Source organism: Panthera leo, chromosome C1, assembly GCF_018350215.1.
Source record: "Panthera leo isolate Ple1 chromosome C1, P.leo_Ple1_pat1.1, whole genome shotgun sequence".
Lineage (NCBI taxonomy): Eukaryota > Metazoa > Chordata > Mammalia > Carnivora > Felidae > Panthera > Panthera leo.
In genome coordinates, this window is record NC_056686.1 from 17,933,672 (window position 1) to 17,958,129 (window position 24,458).

Sequence of the window (24,458 nt, forward strand, 5' to 3'; positions counted from 1 at the left end):
GGAGGAGGGCAACAGGCCGTTTGGGAGTCAAACGACATTTGTGGCTGATGAAGGCTGATTTTGAACCCCAGGTGGTAGTTTCCCGTGGGATGGGGAGAAACGGCGAGTGGGCTGACTGCTGGGGCCTGCTCCTGCGATGGCTGTGCCCAGGCCTCCCTTCTGCCAGGCGTGGCTGGCGAGGAGCGCCTTCCCAGTGGCCCGGGCCTCCCTGGGCCCGCTGCCCCGCAGCTGCCATTTCAGATGTGAGGCTGCAAGCTTCTGGGGGGGGGGGGGGGGCACCTCCCGGGAGATTACGCACCCCTGCGGGAAGGCTCCGGTGAGCAGGAAGGCCGGGCGAGAGGGGGTACTCAAATGAATATCAGGTCCACGGTGGGCACTCGGTAAATGAATGAACCCCGGGAAGCAGTGGCTAAGAACGTGGCCACTGGAGCTGGTGGATCTGGGTTCACACCGCGGTTAAGAGCTGTGTGTCGGGGCGCCTGGGTGGCTCAGTCGGTTAAGCGTCTGACTTCAGCTCAGGTCACGATCTCGCGGTCCGGGAGTTCGAGCCCCGCGTTGGGCTCTGGGCTGATGGCTCAGAGCCTGGAGCCTGCTTCAGATTCTGTGTCTCCCTCTCTCTCTGCCCCTCCCCTGCTCATGCTCTGTCTCTCTCTGTCTCAAAAATAAACATTAAAAAAAATTAAAAAAAAAAAAAAAAAAAAGAGAGCTGTGTGTCCGTCAGCAAAGGAGAACCGAATGCCCACTGCCTAGGACTTTTGAGGGGGATTAGCAGAGCACTGGGGCCTGCTAGTGCCACTGAGGACCTGGCTTTTAGACTTAATTTAATTTAATTTATATTTATATTTAAATATAAATTTATATTTAAATCTGGAAACTGACTCGGCGTAAAATATTTTCCTATGAAGGACAACTTTGTTGTTTTGGTAGGACTGCGTCACACTTTTCATGTATTTTTCTCTAACTAGCTGCTTAATTAAGACATAATTTACATACCATTAAATTCTCCATTTGAAAGTATACAACTCAGTGGCTGTTAGTATATTCACAAGGTTAGGCGACCGTCACCACTAAATGCAGAACATTTCATCACCCCAGAAGGAAAGCTCATACCTGTTACCAATCTCTCTATGTTCTCCCCTGCCCCCAGCCCCTGGCAACCATAATTTACCTTCTGTCTCTATGAGTTTGCCCATTCTGGACGTAGCATATAAATGGAGTCATTTAATATATGTTCTTTTGATTCTGGCTTCTTTCACTGAGCATAGTTTCTCAAGGTTTCCTTCATCTTGCATTTACTCCTTTTTATGGCTGAATAATATGTAATATTCCTTTGAAAGTATATGCCACCATTTGCGTATCTATTATCAGTTCACAGGTATTTGGGTTGTTTCCATTTTTTGGCTACGAGCCCTTGGAAACATAGCATTCAAATTGAGATGTGTGGTAAGTGTAAAATCAATTCCAGATTTCAAAGACTTGTACAAGAAAAGAATATAAAATGCCTTGTTAACACTTTATTTGTATTGGCTGTATGTTGAAATCACACTTTTTTTTTACATACGTTGGGTTAAATAAAACATATCCTTACAAAAAACTAGCCTGAAAACAAGACCGGGAAGGCGTGAGCCGCTGGGGGGTTGGGGGATGGGGGTGGGCAGGGGCAGGGGTAGTTCAGGGCCTGAAATGCCGAACAGGTTGACTCAGCAGCCAGAGCAGACACTTTTGGTCACCCTTCCTTGGCACTGAGGGCAGCTGCAGGGAGGAAAATCCAGGCAGGAGTTGGGAGCAGACCCGCACGTAGAATTATGGACAAAAGGAGTAATTGCAGTGGCCAGTGACAACAGTGGCTTCTCCTGGCACCTGGCCTGGGTCGGGGCTGCAGAGATGCTCACACCCCCATAAGCTCCCCGGCTCCTCCCAATGGGAGAGGCCTCCTTACCCCTGGGCACCGGGCACCTGGCTCCTGAGTGGCCATCAGGAGGCTGGAGCCCCGGCTCTGCACTGTCACCATCCTGCTGTATGTCCTTGGGCAAGTCCCTTCCACTCTGGGCCTTGTCAGGCGAGGGGATTGGCTTAGGGGATCTGGAGCGTTCTCCAGCTTCACTATTTAATATAACAATTTTAATATTAATATTTCCTATTCTAAATGAAAAAGTCCTGAGTCAAACAGATGGGAGATCAATCCCGGCTTTCTCCTTACGGGCTGTGTCACGTCTCTGCCCCATGTTTCTCCATCTATAAAATGGGGTAAATAATAAATAGTTACCTCACAGGGTCACCGTGTAGTTTAAATCAGATAATCATTGCTGAGGCTGAGTGCTTAACTAGGTACCAAGTACTGTCCTAAGTGCTTTGCACAGATGAGCATATTTAATCTTCCCACCAAACCCTCCAAGGCAGGTCTCATCAGTTCCATTGCCAAGGGCACATAGTGACAGTGTTTCAGAGCAAGGGTTTTAAAGCCAGGACTTCCAGAGTTCTTTATGTCTCATGCTAACCCAGTGCCAGCACACATAATAAACCCTCAGTAAGTGTTGGAAGGGAGAGGGAGGCAGAACCCCATGGTTGTTGATATACCTCGATGGAGACACTATTAAGCTCCCCACCAAACAGATAGGGACACCAGGCCCAAAAGGATGAAGTGATGTGTCCTGGGCCACCGCCAAAATGGTGACAGTGCGAAACCCAAGTATCCTGGCTCAGAGCTCCCTCAGGTCTTTGAAACAGGAGTGGATCTCATGCAAATCTGCTGGCAGATGAGTGGCCCCAACCCAGGCTGATCTCAGAACTTATCACTTGGCTGATTAACATCTGAATATCAGCGCAGTGCTTCTGGAAATGCCTTTGTCTTCCTCTGTGTAGAGTCCCTGAACTCATCTAGGTAGAATCCTTAGTTGTTAGGTCTCGCATTTAATAAGAATTGTCCGCCCAGGGCACTTAAAAAGTCACTCTTGGCTTGAGACTCAGTTCAGATATTTCTTGAGTGTTTACTGTGGGTAGAACATGTATTAGCTGCCGGAGCTACAGGGAGATGAAGGGACTACCTCCCTGCCCTGCCCTCCGGGAGTTCCCAGTTGAATCAGACAGATAAAAGAAATTCCCTTGCTCAAGAATAATTGCTTAAAGATGGGCAAAAATGATAAAGGCCAGTGTTGGTGATGGTGTGGGGAAGGAATCACTCTTGTTCCCTGCTGGTGGGAAAGGAACTTGGTACCACCTTTCTGGAGAACAGTCGGTCACAGGGACTAAATGTCATAAAATTGTGCCTGCCCTTAAGATCCTGCAATCCTACCTCTTGAAACCGGCCCCCGGGGAAATAATTGTGGCTGGGCACAAAGATTTAGCTGTAGTTATGTTAATACAGCATTGATTATACTAACGACAAACTGGATGTAACTCGAATGTCCCTCAGTGGGTACCTGGTAAATGAGGCCAGGTCTTCCATACAAAGGTCTTCATAGAACATTTCATGCTGGAAAGAGGTTCACGTTGTTGCCTAAGGGGAGAGAAACAGCAGGTAACAACAGTATCCGTGGAGTGATATCATTTTTTTTTTTTTGGTCAGGATACATATTTGCCACGATGAGAGCTAACATTTATTGAGTCAATTACAGGGATTATGTCAATCCTACAACATAGATCATTTCTTTAAAAAAAAAAAAACCTTCTAAATATACTTTTTAATTTCATAGATGCGGTCTTTATTTTCATTTTACAACTGGGGAAATGAGGTTCAGACAGTTTAGGAGACCAGGCCACCTGTGTATAGCTGGGATTAGAATCCAGCTCAGAGAGCCTGTGCATTTAACCCCGGGGGCTGTGGCCTTCCTGTAGGCAGAGAAAAAGGTAGGGAAGAGCCACAGTAGTTCTCTTTGGATGAAAATTTTTCAGTTATTTATTAAATGTATTGTTACTTAATTTAGTCTTCATTATATTTATCTGCATTTTCGTTTTTGTTTTTTTTTTTTTTCTCTCGATGAGCACGGTTATTTTTACTTCAGATAATACTGGCCTATTGACCCTACAAATCAAAAAGATCAAAAGCTTGAACTGTCAACAGGGTTTTTTCCCTGCCATGCCTTTCAACTGCCAGAGGGCTGTTTCAGGCTAAGGAGCAGGCACACCAAGGTCCAAACTCCTGCAAAGAGCGGAACCTCATCCCCAGCCAGCCCCCCTCACGCAGGATCCCAAAGGGCTAGGTTCCAGCCGAAGGGGTTCAGTCTACCCACCAGCCCCTGACCTCCAAGGCCTGGACCTCACCTGCAATTCAAAGGTGGGCACTCTGGTCACGGTGGCCCCATTCCTCTTGATGTAAGGCTTCCAACCACCTCATTTCAGAATGAACCAGGCAAGGAGAATCCCAAAGCAGGTGGCAAGGATTCTTAAGAAAACCAAGATTCATGTTTTTCCCAAATCAGTTAGCGATCCCCTAGTCACCACCCACCAACGGGTTAGTTCTTTTTACTCCCTGTGCTGGCTGGATGCTGTAATAACTTCATGATTAAAACTGTCATGGGGCGCCTGGGTGGCTCAGTCGGTTAAGCGTCCGACTTCAGCTCAGGTCACGATCTCGCGGTCCGTGAGTTCGATCCCCGCGTGGGGCTCTGGGCTGATGGCTCAGAGCCTGGAGCCTGCTTCAGATTCTGTGTCTCCCTCTCTCTCTGCCCCTCCCCCGTTCATGCTCTGTCTCTCTCTGTCTCACAAATAAATAAACGTTAAAAAAAAAAAAAAAGAATAATTAAAAAAAAAAAAAAAACTGTCACAACGGCTCTTAGACGGCCATATCTTAGGTTTCCACCCTCTGAGGAAAGGGAGACGTTGAGAGCAAGCCAAAGAACTGTTGGGGAGGGGGGGCAGGGAGGAGTGGGAGCGTGGGCGGAGGAGGAGGGCAGGGAGTTGTAACCATACCGAAAATAGCAAAACGGTAATAATAAACTTAACCAGCATTTACTGAGAACTTAGACATGCTGTGAGGTTTACATGCATGATCTCATTGAATCCTCCCTTAAAACACCAAGAGGTAGATCAGGCACTGTTACTACATGACCTCAAAGGTGGGAGAACCCAGGCGGAGTGATATTAAATAACTCGCCGGAGGTCATGTCATGCAGCTGATAAATGATGCAGTCAGTTAGGCTTCTAAACCCAAGACATCCGCCGCTAAGTAGCGCCTTCCTGGAGCTGTGGGAGCCCCAAACAGTCTTTACACCTCTCGGTGCAGCATGCGCGCGCACGCGCTTTGCAGTTTCAGGGAAACTGCCGCTTTCAAGTCTCTTGGCCAGAAAGAGCTCACATTCCTTCTGGATTTATGTGATGCCACTTTGGAAATAGGCCAGCTCGACGACTCTAAGATCAGGCACCCGGGTTTGTATCCTATTGCCAACACTACATGTTTCTGTGACCTTGGGCCGCAGTATCTCAGTGTAAAATGAAGATTGGTAATAATACATACATGCATGTACACAATCACATGCTGACCATAAGGTTTGGAAATATACTATTATTTTGCCTGGATTATAATGTAACATAGCTAAACCGTTCGCATTTGTTATTCTTTGTTACTCGTATTTGCCTGTTTTCAGACTTAATGGCTACTATGTATTTATCTCATGGGGGTTATATGTATGCGCCTGTGTATATGTATACATACAGATACAGATGTTGAAACACATGTATATATATTGAAATATGTGTGCAAGGAACTTAGCATACAGCCTGACACACAGCAGCGGCTTAATACGTGATGGCTCCTGTTATTTTTATTTTCAGAAATCTGGCCTCAACTGAATCTCACCAATGTTAATTCAGGGCTTGCTATGGGAGGGCCCTGGGGGGAAGCTCACACCCAGTGGGGTAGGCAGACATCCTCATGAAGAATTCTCATGGGAGTCTACATAAGTGATGTGCTACCTATATAGACACAGTGCCTCGAGAAAATAATAGACAAAGGAGTGCATTATTGCCAGGGAGACTTAAGTGGTAAGATTTTTATTTTTAGGTTAAATGCACAATACAGATAGGTGCACAGGTCTTAAATGTACAATTTGGTGAATTTTGATGGAAGTATACACTCGTGTAACCACCACCAGAATCAAGATGGAGAATATTTCTATTCCCTGCCCCCCCCCCCAAGCCCTTTTGTGCCCCTTCCAGTCACAAAGGCAACCACAGTTCTGTTTTTTCCACAGTAGCTTTGCCTGTTCTTGACCTTCATATAAATGGAATCATTTACAGTGTCCTCTTTTTAGGTCTGGCTTCTTCCATTTAACATGGGCGGCAGGTTCTAAGTTGAGCTTCAAAGCATTGCTAGGATTGAATAAGTAACATTGGGGGCCAAGGAGGTAGCTTGAGAAAAGGTAAAAAGGGAGAAAGATTAACATAGTATGCTTGGGGAATGGTAAGTGTGGCTAGAATAAGGGTTGGGTTCCCAATGGGGAATAGTGAGAAAGGGATGGAAAGGTAGGTTGGAGTTTTGTTTTGCAGGGTTTTAAATGCCAGGTCAAACAAAGTATGTGGACTTTATCCTGAAGGCAGTGGAGAGCCACCTAGGATTCCTGAACAGAAGATGAAATGTGGGTTTTGACAAGAAACATAGATATCTATCTCCATAGCAGATAGCATAAAATGGAGTAGAAAGAGTCTGGGGCCAGGGGATCAGTCGTTGGATCGTTCATTCATTCATGCATGCATGCACACATGCGGGCCATTCATTCAGTCTCCCAACTTTTTGACCAGATAGATGGTTCATTCATTCACTCAAAAAGAATGTATCTGTGACTGGGGTCTGGTTTGACCATTCTCCATTACATTTCATCCCTGGCTTTGGTCCTTGGACTAGAAAACAAAAATTTGATAAACCCTGTCTGTTGTTGTTTCAAATTCTACTCTCCCTTATTCCACATTCTAGAAAATCCTTAATCTATTCTGGGCATCATCATCAAGTCTTAAGAAAATCTTCATCCCCATCAAATATATTTTTCTTGAAGACCCTATTGGGCAGGCATCCCCTTATTTTGTGAGATTAGTCCCAAGAAACAGGAAAGGCTTAAATCAATGAAAGCAAGATTAACTGCTTTTGGTGGAAGGCTGGCATTAGAATTTCCCAAAGTGGGTTCTGCACTGGGCCACTGGTTCTATAGTTGTTGCAGGTATATGGTAGGGATAGGGAAGATGATTACGTGGCCACTTCAGTTTGGGAAACCCTGGGTTGAAAAAGCAAACAAAACAGCTTTCCTGAGGCGCCTGGATGTCTCAGTTGGTTAAATGTCCAACTTCGGCTCAAGTCATGATCTCACGGTCTATGAGTTCGAGCCCCATATCAGGCTCTGTGCTGACAGCTCAGAGCCTGGAGCCTGCTTCAGATTCTGTGTCTCCCTCTCTCTCTGCCCCTCCCCTGCTCACGCTCTGTCTCTGTCTCTCAAAAAATGAATAAAACATTAAAAAAAAAAAAACAGATTTCCTAACTGTTGGACTTTTAGAGACTTGACTGTGCATTGTTAATTTTTAAGGGGGTCTGGTGAGCAGCTCTACCCGAATGGTTTGATCCCAGAACCTTTTCTTGGGCATTCTTGTATTGTCCAAAAACACATCTATGGGATTTCCTGACTTGACTTTAGAGAATTCAAAAGCAATTGAGATCCAGGAGAGGCATGGAGCAAACTGCCCAGGACAGTAAAGCCAGAGAGAGGAGAGCCAGGAGCTGTGAAGAAGAGGGTGCTACTTCCTCAGGAAGGGTGGGGTGGGGTAGAGTGGGGTGGGGGAAGGGAGTGGACTTGAGCCTCACAAGGAAGTGGGAAGAAGAAAGAAGCTTCCCAGCTGGAAGAGGAAGTGGCTCAGGCTGGACTGGGGCCTGGAGAGGATAGGCATCATGCAGAATTCTATGGAAATGTTCTCTTCAAGACTTGACTGCATCTGGATGCTGTTGCAGGACAGAAGGAAGAGGAGGAAAGAGTCCAAGGTTCCTGGCCACCGACTGGAACACAGGGTCCCCCATCACAATCTCTAGGGCTCTACCCACACCCACGGACAGAGGCCTGTGAAGCTGAGCTCCACCCCTTCCTGTCCTGGCTCAGACACTGTCACAGGCCCTGGGCTGCAGCTGCCGCTGCTGTCAGGGGACCAGAGGATGATCAGGTGGCGCTCCCAGAAAACAGAGTCTGAGATTTCGTGAAAGATGGGCAGATCTGTGTCTCATCACCACCTAGGTGGTGGCTTCAGGCAAGTTTGCACACGAAATTATGGCTGCCGCTGATGTTCTGGGGTAATTCCGGCCCCGGGTTCAAGTCCCAGCTCCACACCCTCCTTGAACAAATCACTTTACTTCTCTGGGCCTCAGTTTGCCCACCTGGAAAATGAAAAGCCTATTTTTTCCTAACAGTAAAATATTTTTTAAAAAAATAATAACATAATAGGTATAAAATATTTAGCATGCGTTGGGCACTAAGGGCTTTGTAAAAAGTGTGTCTGTTCCTTACCACCAATAAATTCCTCCAAAGCCCATTGTCTCTGCAAAGGGAAATTTGTGGCGTGTTAAAATGGCTAAGTGATGTTTTACTGTAGGGGGTAAAAACTGGTAGAACTAGTTGAAACCAATTGTTTTTTATTTTCTGTAAACCCCACCCATCTCATCCCCCTGGGGTCAAACAGGGCATAAGAACAACTCAGTGGGGCTCTGCACTAAAGGACACTCCTGCGGGGAAGGACTCTCATTCCCAGGGATGCTAGACGCCTCCTCTATCCCCAGCATTTGTCCCCTGCTGGGGGTGACTCAGACTGCTTGATAGGCGAGGGGCTGGGGGTGGGGGGGTTGGGGGGGAGGAAGTGTCAGAGGTCACTACACTAAAAAAAAAAAAGAAAAAGAAAAAGAAAAGAAAAAAGAAAACGTTCCATTTCCCTGGCGGGGCCTGTTTTATAACAGATCACTACATCCCCAGGCTCCAGGGGAAACATCCCTCCCTTACCATAAACTAATCCGTCCTGAGGAAGTGAAGACCACTCCTGCCTGAGGCATCCGTAAGGGCAAAATCCTGGGGTGTGATGTTTGAGGCTGGCCAGGTCATTGTGATGCAGGTTTTGCTTTCTGACCCCACACCTTCCCTGGGGCCTTGCTGGGGCCTTGCTGTGGCTCCAGAAAGCCTCGTGGGGTCTTACAAACAGTTCTTGGGGTTGAGAAGGTTTAGCCTAGAGGCTGCTTGGATGCGGGGTGCATAGGTGGGGGATCAGCTTTTGAAGACGGCACCAGGTCGCTGGTGTTTGTGAAATGTGATCCTGGCAGATAAGACATCTGGCCCTAATGCTTTCTTCCATTCTGTTTTCTCTTGGGGGCACCTTCAACATCACAAATCACAAATCTTACCTAAAAGGAACCTGAATGACCTTCAAACCCAAACCTTTCATGTCACGGTTGAAGGGACTGGTTCGGAGAAGAGAGTTAACTTGCCCAAGGTCAACACAGCCAAGGAGAAGCAGAACTGGAACTCAAACCTTGACCTCCTGCCTCTTGGTCCAGTGCTCTCTCCCCCACTGGGTAACAACAGTACTGGGAGCAGCCGTGTTAAGTGCTTCACATGCATTTCATCCTCACAACCATCTACGAGGTAGATACTGTTACTGCTGCCATTTTACAGATGGAAGAAACAGACCCAGACAAACAAGCTCAGGGTCACGGCTAACAAAACGCAGAATCAGGATTTGAACTCAGGTCTGGCTAGAAACCTGGAGCTCATGATCATTAACACTAAACTTAACTCTCAATACTCCAAACCACCTGCTGGGCTGCGGGGAGCCTGGAGAGTGGACCAGGGTGAAGCAAAAGGCTCCCAAACGTGTCACGTCCAGGTGAGGCTAAGTATAAGCTGTCAGTTATCCAAGGGTGACCGAATGAAATACTGTGGGACCCTATATTGGGTCATCAATCACTTCAGAGGCCACTAATAGTTTTGAAATATGGCCACACAGCCAAAGCCACTAGCTAGAGAGTCAGGTCCCTGTCACCTGCCTACGGAGACTCTTCTCCTCCTGGAGGTGTCCTCAGGGTCCTTTAATGGGTAATACTGGGGGGTGTCTGCTCATGACTGAGGAGGGTGTGAATGACAGAGCTCGTTGTGAAAGGGGAGGGGGCTGAGGCTGAAGCATCTCTCCAGGGACAGTTGTCAAGGCATGACTCAGATTTCGAAAGAGCCTGGGCAGAGAGAACACTCATGCTCACTTCCCTTCTGAGGATGAGGAATCTGGTGACTAACCTCCATCACCAGGCACATCTGCCCTGGGCTGCGTGCCCTGGTGGCTGGAGCCGAAGAAGAAACAAGACAAGGAACTCACTGTTTCACTGGGAGGCAAGATAAGCCATCTGTAATGACAGCAACAACAGCTGACATTACCAGGACTTAGAACACAAGAGTGGTGCTAAACGCTTTGCGTGTGTTCAGTCATTTAAAACCCTACAATGTAGGAGTTATGCCTACTTTGAAGATGAAGAAACGGAGGCTCCGAGAGATCAAAGAACTTGCCTAAGGTCCCACGGGTGGTAAACGGTAGAGCCAAGGTTCTAACTCAAGAAGGTTGGCTCCACAATCTATGATCTCAACTAGATGGTGCCCTACCGTGTATTCATGTGTGTGCACGTGCACGTGTGTGGGGCAGACGCTCTGCAGTAGAATCCTGCATCCCCTGGAGGGGGAGATTAGCACATTAGCACATTAGCACACTCTCACGGAGTCCCCCAACACGTGAGAATTTGACAATTCCATCAGGAAACCGATTTTGCAGACAGCCAGTTGTAGACAGAGGAAGGAGGCAAGGTTTTCCAGAGTAGAGGGGTTTGGTGAAGGTCCCCCCACCAAGCTTCCTGGTGGGCAGAAACATACCTTATTTGTTCCTCCCCCCGGGCCGTGGCACAAACGCTTGGCCAAAGCAGGTCCTCGCTAAGCTTACTGAATAACTGCTTGCTGAGGCAACATCGACTGGTGGTTCGAGGGCTTGAGCTTTAGAGCCAAATGTCCCAGGTTCGAATCCTAGCATGGTCACTCTAGGGCTGTAGGACACCATCAAGTTCCCTGGCCTTTCCATGCCTCAGTTTCCTTACCTAGAAGATAAGAGGTGGTGATTGTATCTAAATCTTTGGGCAGTTGTAAGGATTGAGTGAAACCGGTCAGGGAACGTGTTCATCACAGACTGGCATATAGTTAAGTGCTCAAAAAATAAGAGCTACCGTTATAATTTTTAATGATTCAATGAATCTTCATAGTTGTTTAAATGAATAATGCACATATACAGACAGCAGGTCCTGAAGTGGAGGAGATTCCAGAACATCTGGAAAATCGAAGGTAGAGGTGGTAAATAAATAAACCCAGCCCGGGAGGGAAAGCTGACCGCAGCGTGACATGTGCCCAGGTAGTGTGGGCAGCCTGTCCCGAGCACAGGCTGAAACGGTGAGTAGGGGCAGGTGGAAGTAGTGAACTGAGGAGGACTTCTGAGTAGCTGCCCTCCTGAGGGAAGAGCCGGAAAGGCCTGATCTCGGTAGGAGACAGGGTTTGTAAGCACCTCCAGGCCGCAAGAGGCCCCAGAAGCTCTTCTTCCTCCCTTCTTCCTCCTCGCCGCTTGACCACCTGCCACCAAACTGAGGGCCTTAAAAATCTCCCAGCAGACCAGTCATGGATTCAGAAAAACCCGAAGCTGAATGTCTGGGGTCCAAGGTCGAGTACTGAACCTGTGACCACATGGCCTTTGCCTTCCTGAGAAGGCGCGGGGCCCAGAAGGCCCATGCATGTCCCTCCCTCCCCACTTCTCCAGTGAGATCAGATCTAAATAAACACCAGGGGCAGGCTGGTAAAGAAAGGCATACTGTAAAGAAATAGCAACAACGGACCTTACGGGTTCATTATGCCTACTTGGAACCTCTCTGAGCCTGGAGCAGGCCCCGCCCCACCTAGCCCTACCTCTGTCTCACCTAGGGACACTCCACTAACCCCAGACACTCACTCCTGTTCAGCACTGACACACCAGGACTCTGTGTCCAAGCCAGGTCTTGGACATTTTCCTTGTAGTTCCTCAAGGAAACCCTCATCTGAACCCCGCAAGCCTCCAGTTGGATCCCTGCAGACAGATGAGAAGGGGAAATACATTTTTAGCTTTGTTGGCCATGGTGGCAGTGGGATTAATAAGTGTTTTTCAGCGAGTCTCCCTTTTATTTGAAAGTGGGCAGTAACTTTTTTTTTTAAGTTTCTTTGAGTGTGCAGGAGTGGGGGAGGGGCAGAGAGAGAGGATCCCAAGCAGGCTCTGTGCTGCCAGCGAGGAGCCCAACCTGGGGCTTGAAGCCCAGCGATCCGTGAGATCATGACCCAAGCCAAAATCGGGAGTCAGACGCTTAACCGACTGAGCCACCCAGGCGCCCTGGCAGTACCTTGTTTAACGGTGGCCCTTTTAACATGCAGACTGATGATGGCAATGGGGATGGGTCGTTAAGGCCAGAGAACAGGTGCCTAGAAAGAGTGGGCCTCCGGGGCTGAGCCAGGAGGGTTCTGTTCTTTCCAGAGGGCCCTCTCCTCCTAGGATGGAGGCTGCCTTCCCTGGCTGCCTTTTGCTCTGGCCAGTTCCTGGCAACAGAGAAAGACTTTCCAAAGAGTCCTCTGGCTGCTTCTTCCTTCCCAGCTCAGGGACAAGCCTTCTCTGATTTGCTACTTTTTTTAAACCACAGTTTCCTTTTTCCTTTCTTTCTTTTTTTTTTCTTTTAATGTTTTATTTTATTTGTGAGACAGAGACAGAGTATGAGCAGGGGAGGGGCAGAGAGAGAGGGAGACACAGAATCCAAAGCAGGCTCCAGGCTCTGAGCTGTCAGCACAGAGCCCGACAAGGGGCTCAAACTCACAAACCGCGAGATCATGACCTGAGCCGAGGTCGGACGCTTAACTGAATGAGCTACCCAGGACTGCCACCCCCCACCCCGCTTTTTTTTTTTTATTAGCAGAAGAAATACTGTCCATAAGTAAGCTGAAAGAATAAAATATAAATGACCCCTGATCCATTATCCATGATACTCTCTGGTGTGTATCTTTCCTGTTCTTTTTCTATTCATATAAATGGGTTTTTAAAACAGAAAGTGGCTAATTTACTAAAATAGAATTTGAGACTCAGAAGTAGAAAACAGACCCGGCTTCTACACCCAGAAGCTTTCAGTAAGTTGCTGCATGAATGGGCCTCCCTTTTCTCGTTTGTAAAAGGGTAACGGCAGCTACCTCATAGGGTTGTCATGAGCATTAAATGAGATAGAACACTGAGCCCAGTACCTTGCCTACAGTAAGGACCCTAACAATTGTGCTGTAAACTCAGTAAATAACTTTACGGGCCTCCTTTCAAACTGGCTCAGTGTGCAACTACATTCGGGTATCTTATTCATCACTGAGCTTCTGTTGAAGGGTATTTATATTAACTCTAATTTTTTAGGATTATAAACGATGCTCTGATGCATAACCTTGCAGATAACTCTTTGCACCACAGAGATTACTTGCTTAGACTAAATCCTTATGAGTGAAACTGCTAGATCCAAAATGAGCTAAAATCTAAAGCCCACGTTTGGACTGATTCACGTTCCCTCCAGCAAGGAGAGAGCCTGTTCCCTCACCCTTGACAACACTGGGGTTTGGCATTTTCTTTCATCTTTATCACCTTGGTAAGTGAAACAAACAAACAAACAAACAACACTTGCCTGCTTGTTTTCCAGGTATTCGAACCTTCTCTTGGCTTTTTTAAAGGGACGCTTTGAGGACAGTTTTAGACCCCATAATGATTCTTCCCATCCAAAGCACTGCCAGGAAGGAACACAGGTGGTGTTAACAGCAGAACTGTGATAAAAACCTCAAGTACAGAACCGAAGAGGGTCTGGATGCTGTCCACCCCCTCACCCCTCACAGGCACAACTTCCAGCTTCTTCCATGCTTTCAAATGAGGGCTGTATTCTCTGTGTAGGGCGTGTGGCCTGTTTCTCTGCTAAAGTCCAGGGATGGGGTAGAAAAGAATTTTACAATGAAATGTTTAAAGAGCTTCAGGCACATGTCCAGGATAGCACTTTGGGGACCCATCAGGCTCCATAATGGTATCCAGGATGATGCTTTATCCAAAACCTGAGGTTCCAATCCAAACTCCTTTCTTAAGTAGGGATGTTTTCTTCGAACATCAAGTTCAAATGGGGCCAAAAATCCAACCCCACCCCCCCCTTCACTACCTCCATCCTGATAAAGCCAGAGATAAGCCAGAGATAAAGCATAGGAAACATATTCTAAACTGAAAAGAGCTTCAAACATCGGGCTGTTAACAGAGGCTGAGTGCTTGCTGTGAATTAAGCCACGTACTGAGGCCAGAAATAGGTGGTGGCCAAGGACCCTAAGCTACATGCTCACCTATAGCCCCGGCTATCTTTTATTAGGTACCTACTATTAGCCACTGGCTTTCCATTGAGATCTTATTTAGTTTAATCTTCAAATCAACCCCACTGAGGGATGATGGGGAAACTGAAACTTCCAGAAATGAGTCACTGGTCCAAAGGTATATGCTAATAAGAGGAAGTGTAGCGACTCGAACTTTGGAAGTCTTCCTTGGGGGTTGGAGATAGAAGGCAGCAGCCGATTTTCCCAGGATGTCAATTACCTTCTGTACATTGTACATGTTCATCCGTTTTTCATTTATTCAACACATTTATTGAACACTTATGTTGAGACCTGGGACAGATGCCACATAAGATTTATTTTTCTTTGTGTGGTTTCTGCACTCCAGAATCTTATAAATCCTTCCTACCTTACAAATCCTATCAACCAACCTATCTCTTTTTCTTCCTTTCTTCCCTCCTTCCCTTTTTCCTTCCACCACCCATTCATCCATCCAAGGCTTTATTCTAAGCATTCAGGATGCTGAAAGGACTGCTTCCAAGGCTTTAGGGTCAGGCAGACATTGGTCTGATTCCGTCACTAGTCAGACAGCCAGGTGACCCTAGAGGAGTTCCCTCACCTCTCAGAGCTGTTCCTCTTCTGCAAAGTGGGGATAATTATGACAACTACTTCACAGAACTCCAGGGAATGACATGACCTGCACATAAAGCACCTAGAACTGTGCCTGGCACGTACAGGGACAACGGCACGTACTAAGGACAGCATCTCCTTTAACTTGCAGAGCAATCATTTCACTGAGGAGGAAACTCAGGTAACAAGGAAGTGGCTTGTCCAAGGTCTTAGGCAGTTGACTCCGGAGTCGGTATCCTGTAGTAACTTGGCCAGTGCTCCAGGAGTCAAGTCCGTCTGGAGTGGATTATGTGACCCCATTTGACAGGCAGGAATGGGATAAAGCATCTAAAGCAAGTAGCACAGGATGAGGGCTCAATTAATGATCATTTTAATGAAGTCAAGATTAGAACTGATTCCTGAGCTCCCTGCTTAGAACCTGCAAGTTGGGCAGCCCCCGTTTTCCATGCACACACTTCACAGGGAGGCTCCAAGCAAGGACTCCACATCTTTACTACCTTTATCTCTACCTTTGCTCCAGGAAGAATGGGGACAGAAGGACCACTTAGTTAATGGGCATTAAAACTGGGGTTTGGGGGTGCCTGAGTGGCAGGTAAGCATCTGATTCTTGATTTCGGCTCAGGTCATGATTTCACAGTCTGTGAGTTTGAGCCCCACGTCAGGCTCTGCGTTGCCTCCCTTGGGAGTCTTGCTCTCTGCCTCTCTCTATGTTTCTCTCCTGCTTGGACTCTCTCTCACTCTTTCAAAATAAATAAATAAACAGCAACAACAACAACAAAAAACCCCTGGGGTTTTGTAGGGGTACCTGGCTGGCTCAGTCGGTAGGGTGTGTGGCCCTTGGTCTTGGGGTCATGAGTTTAAATCCCACACTGAGCACAGAGATTACTTAAAAAAATAAAAATATTTATAAACAACAACAACAACAACTGGAGTTTGGTATAGTATTTCTAATTAAAAAGCAATGCAAGGTCAGTGCAGAAACCTGGTGGGGAAGAGAAGATAGGGAAAAAATTAAAATTCTGTCATTTTAGCACCCACAGAGAAGTATTGTTGACATTTGGGAATTTGTCCTTTCAATATTTTTATGTAGGTCAACAGATTTTCATGAAGTCTTGGATGCCCATGAAGTCTTGATGTGTTAGAAAAAAAGGACTGTTCGCAGGGCCATCGTGTCCAACAGCGCAAGTCTTGTACCCTAAGGTGGCACTGTGCTTGTGCAGTCCACAACCTCTGCAGACAAACAAAACAGCTCGTGCTCTTAGCATGTACTTAACTCCATGGTCCTAACCTTTACCCCTTCCCAACACGTAAAAAGTGTCACACTCTTTCAGAGATAAATCTGGAAAGGAGAAGGAGGGATTTCCAGAAGTAATCTAGAAAAGGAAACCTGGGTGATCTCGCATGTAATGCCTCCCTTTTGGTGATTCATTAATCTGGTCTCAGAGGCTCCGAGAGAAGAAATTTACCCAGTTGTAGAGCTAGGAAGTGGCCAGCGGCCAGGCAGAACTTGAACCCAGGGCAATCCCTAACTTAATCTAGTTCTACAAGAATGGAGGCAGAAAGATGTGGGTTCAGATTTCAGCTTTTACTTATCAGCTTTTCACTTTTGAGAAATCATTTAACTCCTCTCAGTTTCTTCACCTGTAAAATGAGGCAGCAGCTTCCTCATGAGGTTTACATGAGAATTAAATGAGAAAAAAAAGGCTGTCCTAACAATTACTGAGTGCTCTGGGCCAGGCATTGCAGAATGCACTTCACGTGCATTATCTCATTTAATCCTCACAATGACCCTATTTCACAGGTGAGGAAACTGAGGCTCAAAAAGCTCAAGTCATTTGCCCAACATCACGTGGTTGGGCTGGGCTTTGAACCCAGATCTGTCAGTCTCAGAGCAATACTGTTAGCTAACATAGGTAACTCTTAGCACAGGGCTTCCAACATACAAATGTGAAATAAACAGCAGGCACCATTATTTGCTTACACTGTTGTGAAAATAATTACTATGTCACATGTGACTGGTTGGTCTCTGTTTTCAATCTTCTCGGCCAAGAAACCAAGAATTGGGCCAATCCATAGAGGAGGAGAGATGCCAGCCCAGCTTAGCCCTGGGGCATGCCCAGGCTACACAGGAGGAGGAAAGGGGTGTGGGCAAAGCTTGGGTAGTGTCTCTCTCAAACCTTGGCATCTGTGATTCGTTTAATGAAGGGCTAGAACAGCCCACACCTCACAACTGGGAGGCATAGCTCTGCTGAGGGGTCCGGTAACCTTGTAAACTGGCTCATGGTGCCCGCGCCTACCTACCCTAGACCATTAGTCTATGGTCTCCATCCCACCCAGGGTGCCTTCCCATGTTTGGAGACATAGGACCCCTCTGCCCCATGATCTGGGCCTCTGCTGATCTCTGCAGATGGGTGTGTGTGATTAAAGAGGCAAAATCCAGAAGTAGAGAGAGAGGACCCATTTTAAAAAGTCCAGCGAGCACAGACACGCCGCCCGGAATCCCAGCCTCCATCTGAGCCCAGCCAACATGAGTCACCTCCACAGCCCTTTACCTGTGAGTTGCAACACAGCTGACAGAAACTCCCAGCCTTCCAGGAGGCGGGCAGACCAGTGTGCCATCCCTTGGGCCGCAGTGAGCTTTGCAGTTACAGCTGGCACCGAATGGCTCTCCTGCCACCAATAACATCTGCAAAGTGGTTGGGCACTGGCTCTGTTCTTGGATCAAATCCCAGCTCCAGCTCCACACTTCTAAGCTCTGCAGCTTGAGTAACTTAGTCACTTGTACTTCAGTTTCCTCATCTCTAAAACAAGGACAACCAAAGCGCCCATCTCACAGGGTCCCTATGAGGATTAAGTGAGACGATGCATGTAACAGCAGAGCACGACGCCTGATATGCGGTATACCGAGCACCTACCGTCCGCCAGACCCGTAGTAGGCACCGGAAGTTCAAAAGCGAACAGGACAGACAAGGTCTTTACTCTAATGGAGTTCACATTCCTAAATGGGGGGGGGGGGGGGATGAACAATAAACAATTAGAAAAATATAAAAAGGCTGTAAGAGCTTTGCAGAGAGCCAAATAAAGTGGTGTGATATAGTGACTGAATGTAACTTTAACAAGGGCAGCTGGGGGGCCTGGGGGGCTCAGTTGGTTGAGTGTCCGACTTTGGCTCAGGTCATGATCTTGAAGTTTGTGAGTTAGAGCCCCGCAAGGGGTTCTGTGCTGACAGTTCAGAGCCTGGAACCTGCTTCAGATTCTGTCTCCCTCTCTCTCTGCCCCTCCCCTGCCCGTGCTCTTTGTCTGTCTCAAAAATAAATGTTAAAAAAATTAAAAAACAACCCCCCCCCCCAATAACCCAGAAAAAACCAGGGCAACTGGGAAGGCCCACTCTGAGCTGATACTTTATTAGCAATTACTATTACTATTTAGTGTTATTCATCAGGGTCCCCTTGGCTGCCACCAACACAGCCTCCAGTGAGAAACCAACCTCTGACATTTCTCAAACCCAGTACTCTTTCTCCACAGGCCTGACCTCACCCTGAGAAGGCTCCTTCAGATTCTGACTTTACCCTGAAAACCTCCATCATATTGGCAGGAGAAGCTGAAACCGCACCCTTCCCTGAGAGAGAAAGGAGTGGGCCAAGGCGAGGCTCCCAGGAAGACAGAGCAAAGAGATAATTTGCTAAAAGGGAAGAGGGGTGGGCAGAGAACAGAAAGAGAGAGGGAAAAAACAGATACCAAGATCTGTAGCTTAGATTTAATTTCAAATTAATCCTGGTGGAAGCTCTAAAAACAGCTCTAGCATTCTCCTAATTGTGTCTGTGGATCTTTCGGGTTTACCAACCTGTGTTCCTCACAGCTCATGGCAATTATTCCACAATTACTTAGTCTGAGGAGTATCTGATTTCTCCTGTGTTTCCAATGAGGAAGAAAGCGCTTATTAGGCTCTGTGAAATGACCAGCTAGCTAAGGCTTCAGAGGTGGTGGACTTCAACTTTTCCATCCCTTCTGTGCTGGCCAAAGGTATCTGGTTTGCTCATCTCTCATTCGGATCTGTATCACACCAAAGAAAAGGCTGCTTCCCACCCTATCTCCACCCCCCACCACATGCACACACACTCCAATTGTAGACTCCTCAAGAACAGTGACCCTGTCTTCTTGGCCTCCGTCTCCTCAGAACCCAGAGTAAGGCCTGGCACACAACAGGTGCTCAGTAAATCATCTGTTGAATTGCGGCCACTGACTTCAGCTCTAAGGGACAGCCAGACTTGGAGATGACTGAAGATTCACATCTGGGCTCTGACACTCAACTAGCTTTACCCCTGGGCAAGTCAATTTACCTCTCCCGCCTCCATTTCCTCACCCGTTAAGTGTGTTGGGAAGGAAGGGGGTGCAGTAATAATATCAGCCACGCTGGGTTACTGTGAGGATCAAAAGAACTCACTTGAATAACTGTAAGATTATTCAAAAATAACACACTGTTATCTTAAGGGGAAAGCTCTGAAAAACAAAGGGAATTTACACACAGGACTCCCCCCACCCCCATACGGTGGGGGTGGGGCGGGGAGATCGGCTCTCTGAGAATTCCCCAGCGACTGAAGTATTTGATGCTGGGTAGAGGAAGGGGCAAAGGAATTGAGGGGATGTTCCCAAGTATCCAGGATACTAACCAGAAACAGAAATCGACCTTTAGCCAAGTATCTGTCTCTGTACTTTTCCTCTATCTTCTCTCCAGCATTTTTTTCCCTCCCTCTCTCCTCCCTCTTCTCCACCTCCCACCCCCTCACCTAGGAAGGAATTGGCCAGCTCCACCCAGCCGGCCCCCCTTGGCTCCGCCCCCAACGCGGCAGGCCAAGAGTTAACAGCTGCACCTGTTGAGGCATACCTGCTGTCGCCGGCACCTGTACCCACAGCCAATCAGCACCAGCGCTGCCGGGAACCTACCTGTCAGCAAAATCCCGACACTCAAACCTCGACATAAATCAAACACTTCCCTGGGCAGGGAATGTCTGTGTCAGGCAAGAATTAGAGACAAGCGGTCAGCAGAGCCTCAGTGCTGGTGCCCGTCTTCATCTTTGAGCTTGGGAGCCTGGGAGCAAGAAGATGTCGAATGAACTTGAGTGAGTAAACATTGGTGGATGCCTGGCGCTCTCTGAGCATGGAGGCTCCGTGGGGTTTCCAGAAGGGGGAAGCGCAGGGAGGCCGGCGCCAGGATTCACAGAGCAATTTGTAAGGGTAAATGAATGGGCTGACGATCTCACTTTGACGTGTTGAGGCAAGCCCCATCTCAAGCTAGAGTTGAGTGTTTCCCTGGGAAAATAGGTTTTTTTCTCTCTCTCTCCACGCTGAGCAGTTTCGAGCCGGGTAGGGAAACACAGAGGACTGAAACCGCGAAGGCTGTCGGCACCACTTTCTAATACTCTTAAAGGGACTCAGAAATCAGCTCCAATCCCAACTAGGCTATCTTCTTGCCAAAAGGAACTTCTTTGAGGTAGTTCTAAGAGCAGTCTTAGGCGGAGAGCTGGCTTTCTCTAAAGGGGCTTGTTTGTTGGGTTGGAACAGTCCCAAGGGGGAAGGTTACAGAGTGGTGTTTAAACATATGGGCTCTGTAGTCAGCCTGACCTAGGTTCAAATCCAGACTCTGCTCCTTATGGGGTATGTGATCTTGGACAAGTCATTCAACTCACCTGAGCCTCATTTACTTCATCCAGAAAATGGGCACAAGAATGTTTTGCAGGGTTCCTGACGGAGTTGTGTGTGATAAAAACTGTAAAATGCTAAGCATAGAGCTCGGGTCTGAAGATGCATTAACAAAATGTAGTTGATTTTATTCAGAGGCAGTTCTAAGTCTGAAGAAGCTGAGATGTGGTTTTCAGTGAGGTCATCTCCATTGCCTGGCAGGATGCAGTGCCTTTCTGCCCGTATGAGATTTAGACTCCCCACTGGCTGATGCTGATCTTCACCACAGACCCCCTGCTTAGGGTCTAGACCTCAGAGAAGGTGGCTTGGAGCTGGGATTCTGGGCTGCTTTAGTTTGGGTTCAGGGAATTGGCAGATGCCAGGCTTCTAAAACAGACTCTCCTTGCTATGCTCAGAGGTGAGTGGGCAGAGACAAGGGCGGAACCATCTTTTTTTCTAGCTACTCCTCAATAAACTGTTTTAAGAACATGAGACCTGCGGGGGACAATTGGTGGGTCCTAATTGCAGACAGTGTTCCATGACACCCGCTAGCTCTTGAGTTCTCCTGGATTAGCCAACTATGTCCATAGTACACTGACTGGGCATCAGATTTCACTTAACAAACTCCCTAGGGTTGACGATGTGTTGACAACTGGAATAAAAGCAGGGGCACTGGAGGCAACACCTGGGTTCAAATACCAGCTGTCGCTAATGAGCTGTGTGACCTTGCACAAGTCACTTCACCTACCCGAGTCTCTGTTTCCTCACTTGTAAATTGTGGGTGCCATAGTGAAGTTGTTGGGGGACCCAACTACTTTGGAAAAGTGATTGGTTTAAAGCCTGATAAGGAGCAAACTAACAATACCCTTGTTCCTTCACAGAGAAATAACCGATGAGTATTTATGAGCCTCTTGCTTTTTATTTTTCCACACTCCTAAAACAAACAAAAATCTTACGTCTTTATCCCACGTAGATCTGCTGGTTAACACTGCAGAGGCTGCAGACAGAATCTGCTCGTTAGTGCCCCTTTGGGGGTGGGGGGGTGGGGGGAGGGGTTGGTAAGTGTCCTGAAGCTGGGATACTTGAACAGAAAGGTTTCCTGATTTTCTCCTTCTTAATGACTTGGGTTTGAAGTCTGATCAGCTGACAGTGGACACTTCTCTGATCCGATTGGGGGAGGGGAGGGGAACCTGTGCCCGCAGAGTAATTGCAGACAGACTCGGAAGCCACCATCTGAGAGATTACAAGGACAGAGCCTCAGTGCCCTGGGGCTGGGCTACACTTACGGATAAGGGGGGGGGGGGGGGGGGGGGGGGTGTCAAGTGCTTGGCTTGCAACTTTTGAGTAGTTGCTGCTGGTGCTGCTGTGACCACAGCTTGGCTGCCGAATTCCGCCCCCCCCCCCGCCCCCCCAAAAGTGCCGAGTTAGGAGGGCTGGTTCTAGCGTCCATCTTGAGCTCCGACAGTGTGATGAACTCTTGCCAGGCCTTGGTGTGGTGGGAAAAGCCGGACTCGTGGAGAACTTAATGCTGCCACTTGGCAACCGCAGGATCCTGGTGAAATTTGTTTCTCCTCTCCGACCCTCTGTGTCCTCGGTCCAACATGGGCTGTGCACACCCACCTGGCAGGGGAAACAATGCGCTCCGGCGTGCGGGCCACCCGGCCCGGGCAGGCCTCGGGTGGAAGGCGGCACTTCGAAGGCCGGGTCCTGGGGTGCATGGCGGCGCGTAGTTAGAACCCCGCTCGAGGCAGCTTGCGGGTGGAGCACTCCGGCCTTTCATGTGGTCGGGCCCAGCGCCTGCCGGGTGCGTCTGCCAGCCTCGGGGCCAACGCAGCCCGCCTCGGGTGCCGCCAGTGGGCGCCGTCTGCTGCCCCCGGGGCTAGAGCCGCCGCAAGGGATCCTGGGGCTGCGCGAGGCGCAGGAAGTCGCGGCCTGGCGCGCTCCTCTCGCGGGACGCAGTGGGCGCCTGCGCGCAGCCCGCCGTGGCTTTCTGGGGGTGGGGGCGGTCCGCTTACAGCCCCGGGTGTTATCCCGGTTGCTGTGGGTCCTTCGGGGCCTGGTGTGTGCCTGGCGCACCTGCCCTGGCTCGCCCCGCCCAGGAGGAAATGAAGCGTTAGGAGACTAAGTGATCAGCACATAGTAGGTCTAGTCGAGTGGAAGAGAGAGAGTGAAGTGAGCGAGGCGCACCAGGATTCCGTTCTCCAGCCTTGCACGGTCTTCGGACTGAGAGCCCACCTGCCGCCTAGAATTTTCTCCCTCCCGAAAGCCTTGGAGAGACGGGACTGCCCGTGGGAGGGGGACAGGGGACGTCCCAGTGGGTGACCGCAGGCCTCTGTCGCCGCTCCATCTGATCTCCAGGAGCGCCAGGCTCCAGACTGCCTGGAGCGCTGAAAGAGTTAACCAGGAACGCCTCCCCACTGCGGTTTTGTGGTCGAAACCATGATTGCCAGGAGCAAATTTTTGTCGTGCACAAGGTGTGTTATTAAAAGTCGGAGTTACGCTGCTGGTGAATGAAAAGTTAAGAGCCCTCATTAAGCTCGGCCTGTAAAACAGGCGGACTGAGGCTGAGACAACCCTAACGGCGGCGGCTCCGGGTGCGGGACGCTCCTGAGGCTCCTGCTACTGCCCTGGCTGCCCAGGCACAGCGAGGGCCCGGGGTCAGGTGCCTGGAGCCAAAGGGGGCGTCGGGGGTCCACCCAGAGGAAGCGGAGCCGGAGGAAGGGCGGACAGGAGGAAGGGCCACAGGGCCGAAAGAGAAATAGCATACTGGAAGCTTTCCCTTTGGTTAAAACAAAAGCAACAGCCAAGCATTGACCCGAGGGCCGACTCCACAGCAGACACGGTGCCCGGTGCTTGGTAAATACATGATCTCCTTTAACTCTCCCAACAATCCAGTGAGGATGGGAGCATAAGTGCAGTGTTGCTCAAGGACGGGTCTGAGGCTTGCCCCAGGCTTGCTCAAGATCTCAAGGAAGAGCTGGAATCTTCACCGGGTCTCAACCGAGGGGCTAGAAGGATGTTCCACACCAATGTGTCACCCTGCTTCCTATCTGCACAGATATTGAAAAAAGAGGAGGAGATACGCCAACCTGTTAATAGTGGTTATCTCTGAGTGGAGGAATGCAGGTGAATTCTGGTCTCTGCTTCCAATTTTCTCTGTGTTTTACACTTTGTATATTGTGGTTTTACATGCCTATGTTACTTTTGAAATGGGGAAGGTGAGGAGAGAGAGCCATTATTTTGCAGAGAGAGAATTATTGGTTCACCTAAAACTGATGTTCTCGAAGTGTGGTTCCTGGACCAGCATCATCATCTTCACCACCTGGGAACTTGTTAGAAATGCAAATTCTCAGCCTCACCCTAGACCTACTGAATCAGAAATTCTGGGGGTGGGGTTCAGCAATATGTGTTTTAAACAGGCCCTCCAGGCGATTCTGATGCATGTTCAAGTTTAAGAACCATTGGCCTAGAAGACCTGGCAGAGGATTGGGAGACAAGAGGTTCCCAGATCCTCTTCTGACCTGCCACGTAGTTGCTGGGTCAGCAAGCTGAGAGCTCGTTGCTATGGGGGTCACGCTTGTGTTTGAGCCCAGCTCTGCCATGTAGGGACCAGGTGACTTTTGGTTGAGCTCCTTAACCTTTCTAGGTGTCAGTGCTGTATGTGTAAATTAGTGATAATACGCCTCCCCCCCCCCCCCCACACACACACACACACAGGTCAAGTATGAGAATGAAAAGGCACAGGGCCTGATGCTTTTAAATAACAGTTCC

General features: G+C 48.5%; 1 protein-coding gene and 1 long non-coding RNA gene across 9 annotated transcripts in view; one reads left to right on the forward strand and one right to left on the reverse strand.

Moving 5' to 3' along the window:
• Positions 1–1,545: 1,545 nt before the first annotated feature.
• Positions 1,546–9,045, reverse strand: LOC122227435. Of its 4 annotated transcripts, none has more exons than XR_006206058.1 (4): positions 8,961–9,045; positions 4,261–4,381; positions 3,420–3,496; positions 1,546–2,235 (listed from the first exon to the last, which is right to left on the reverse strand). It is a non-coding gene; the product is annotated as an uncharacterized LOC122227435 (long non-coding RNA). The 4 variants fall into 4 exon arrangements; XR_006206060.1 differs by lacking the exon at positions 8,961–9,045 and adding an exon at positions 4,909–5,198; XR_006206059.1 differs by lacking the exon at positions 8,961–9,045 and adding an exon at positions 4,466–4,556.
• The window catches only part of GRHL3 (grainyhead like transcription factor 3), a 49,242-nt gene continuing 30,085 nt past the window's right edge, over positions 5,302–24,458 (forward strand). For 2 of the 5 annotated variants that reach the window (XM_042951914.1, XM_042951915.1), the window contains exon 1: positions 22,684–23,161. In XM_042951914.1, coding sequence (XP_042807848.1) covers positions 23,127–23,161 — 35 coding nt within the window. In that variant the 5' untranslated portion in view covers positions 22,684–23,126. Of the gene's footprint in view, positions 5,365–19,892; positions 20,129–22,683; positions 23,814–24,458 lie in introns of those variants that run through there. The other 3 variants (XM_042951919.1, XM_042951916.1, XM_042951917.1) reach the window with 3 other exon arrangements.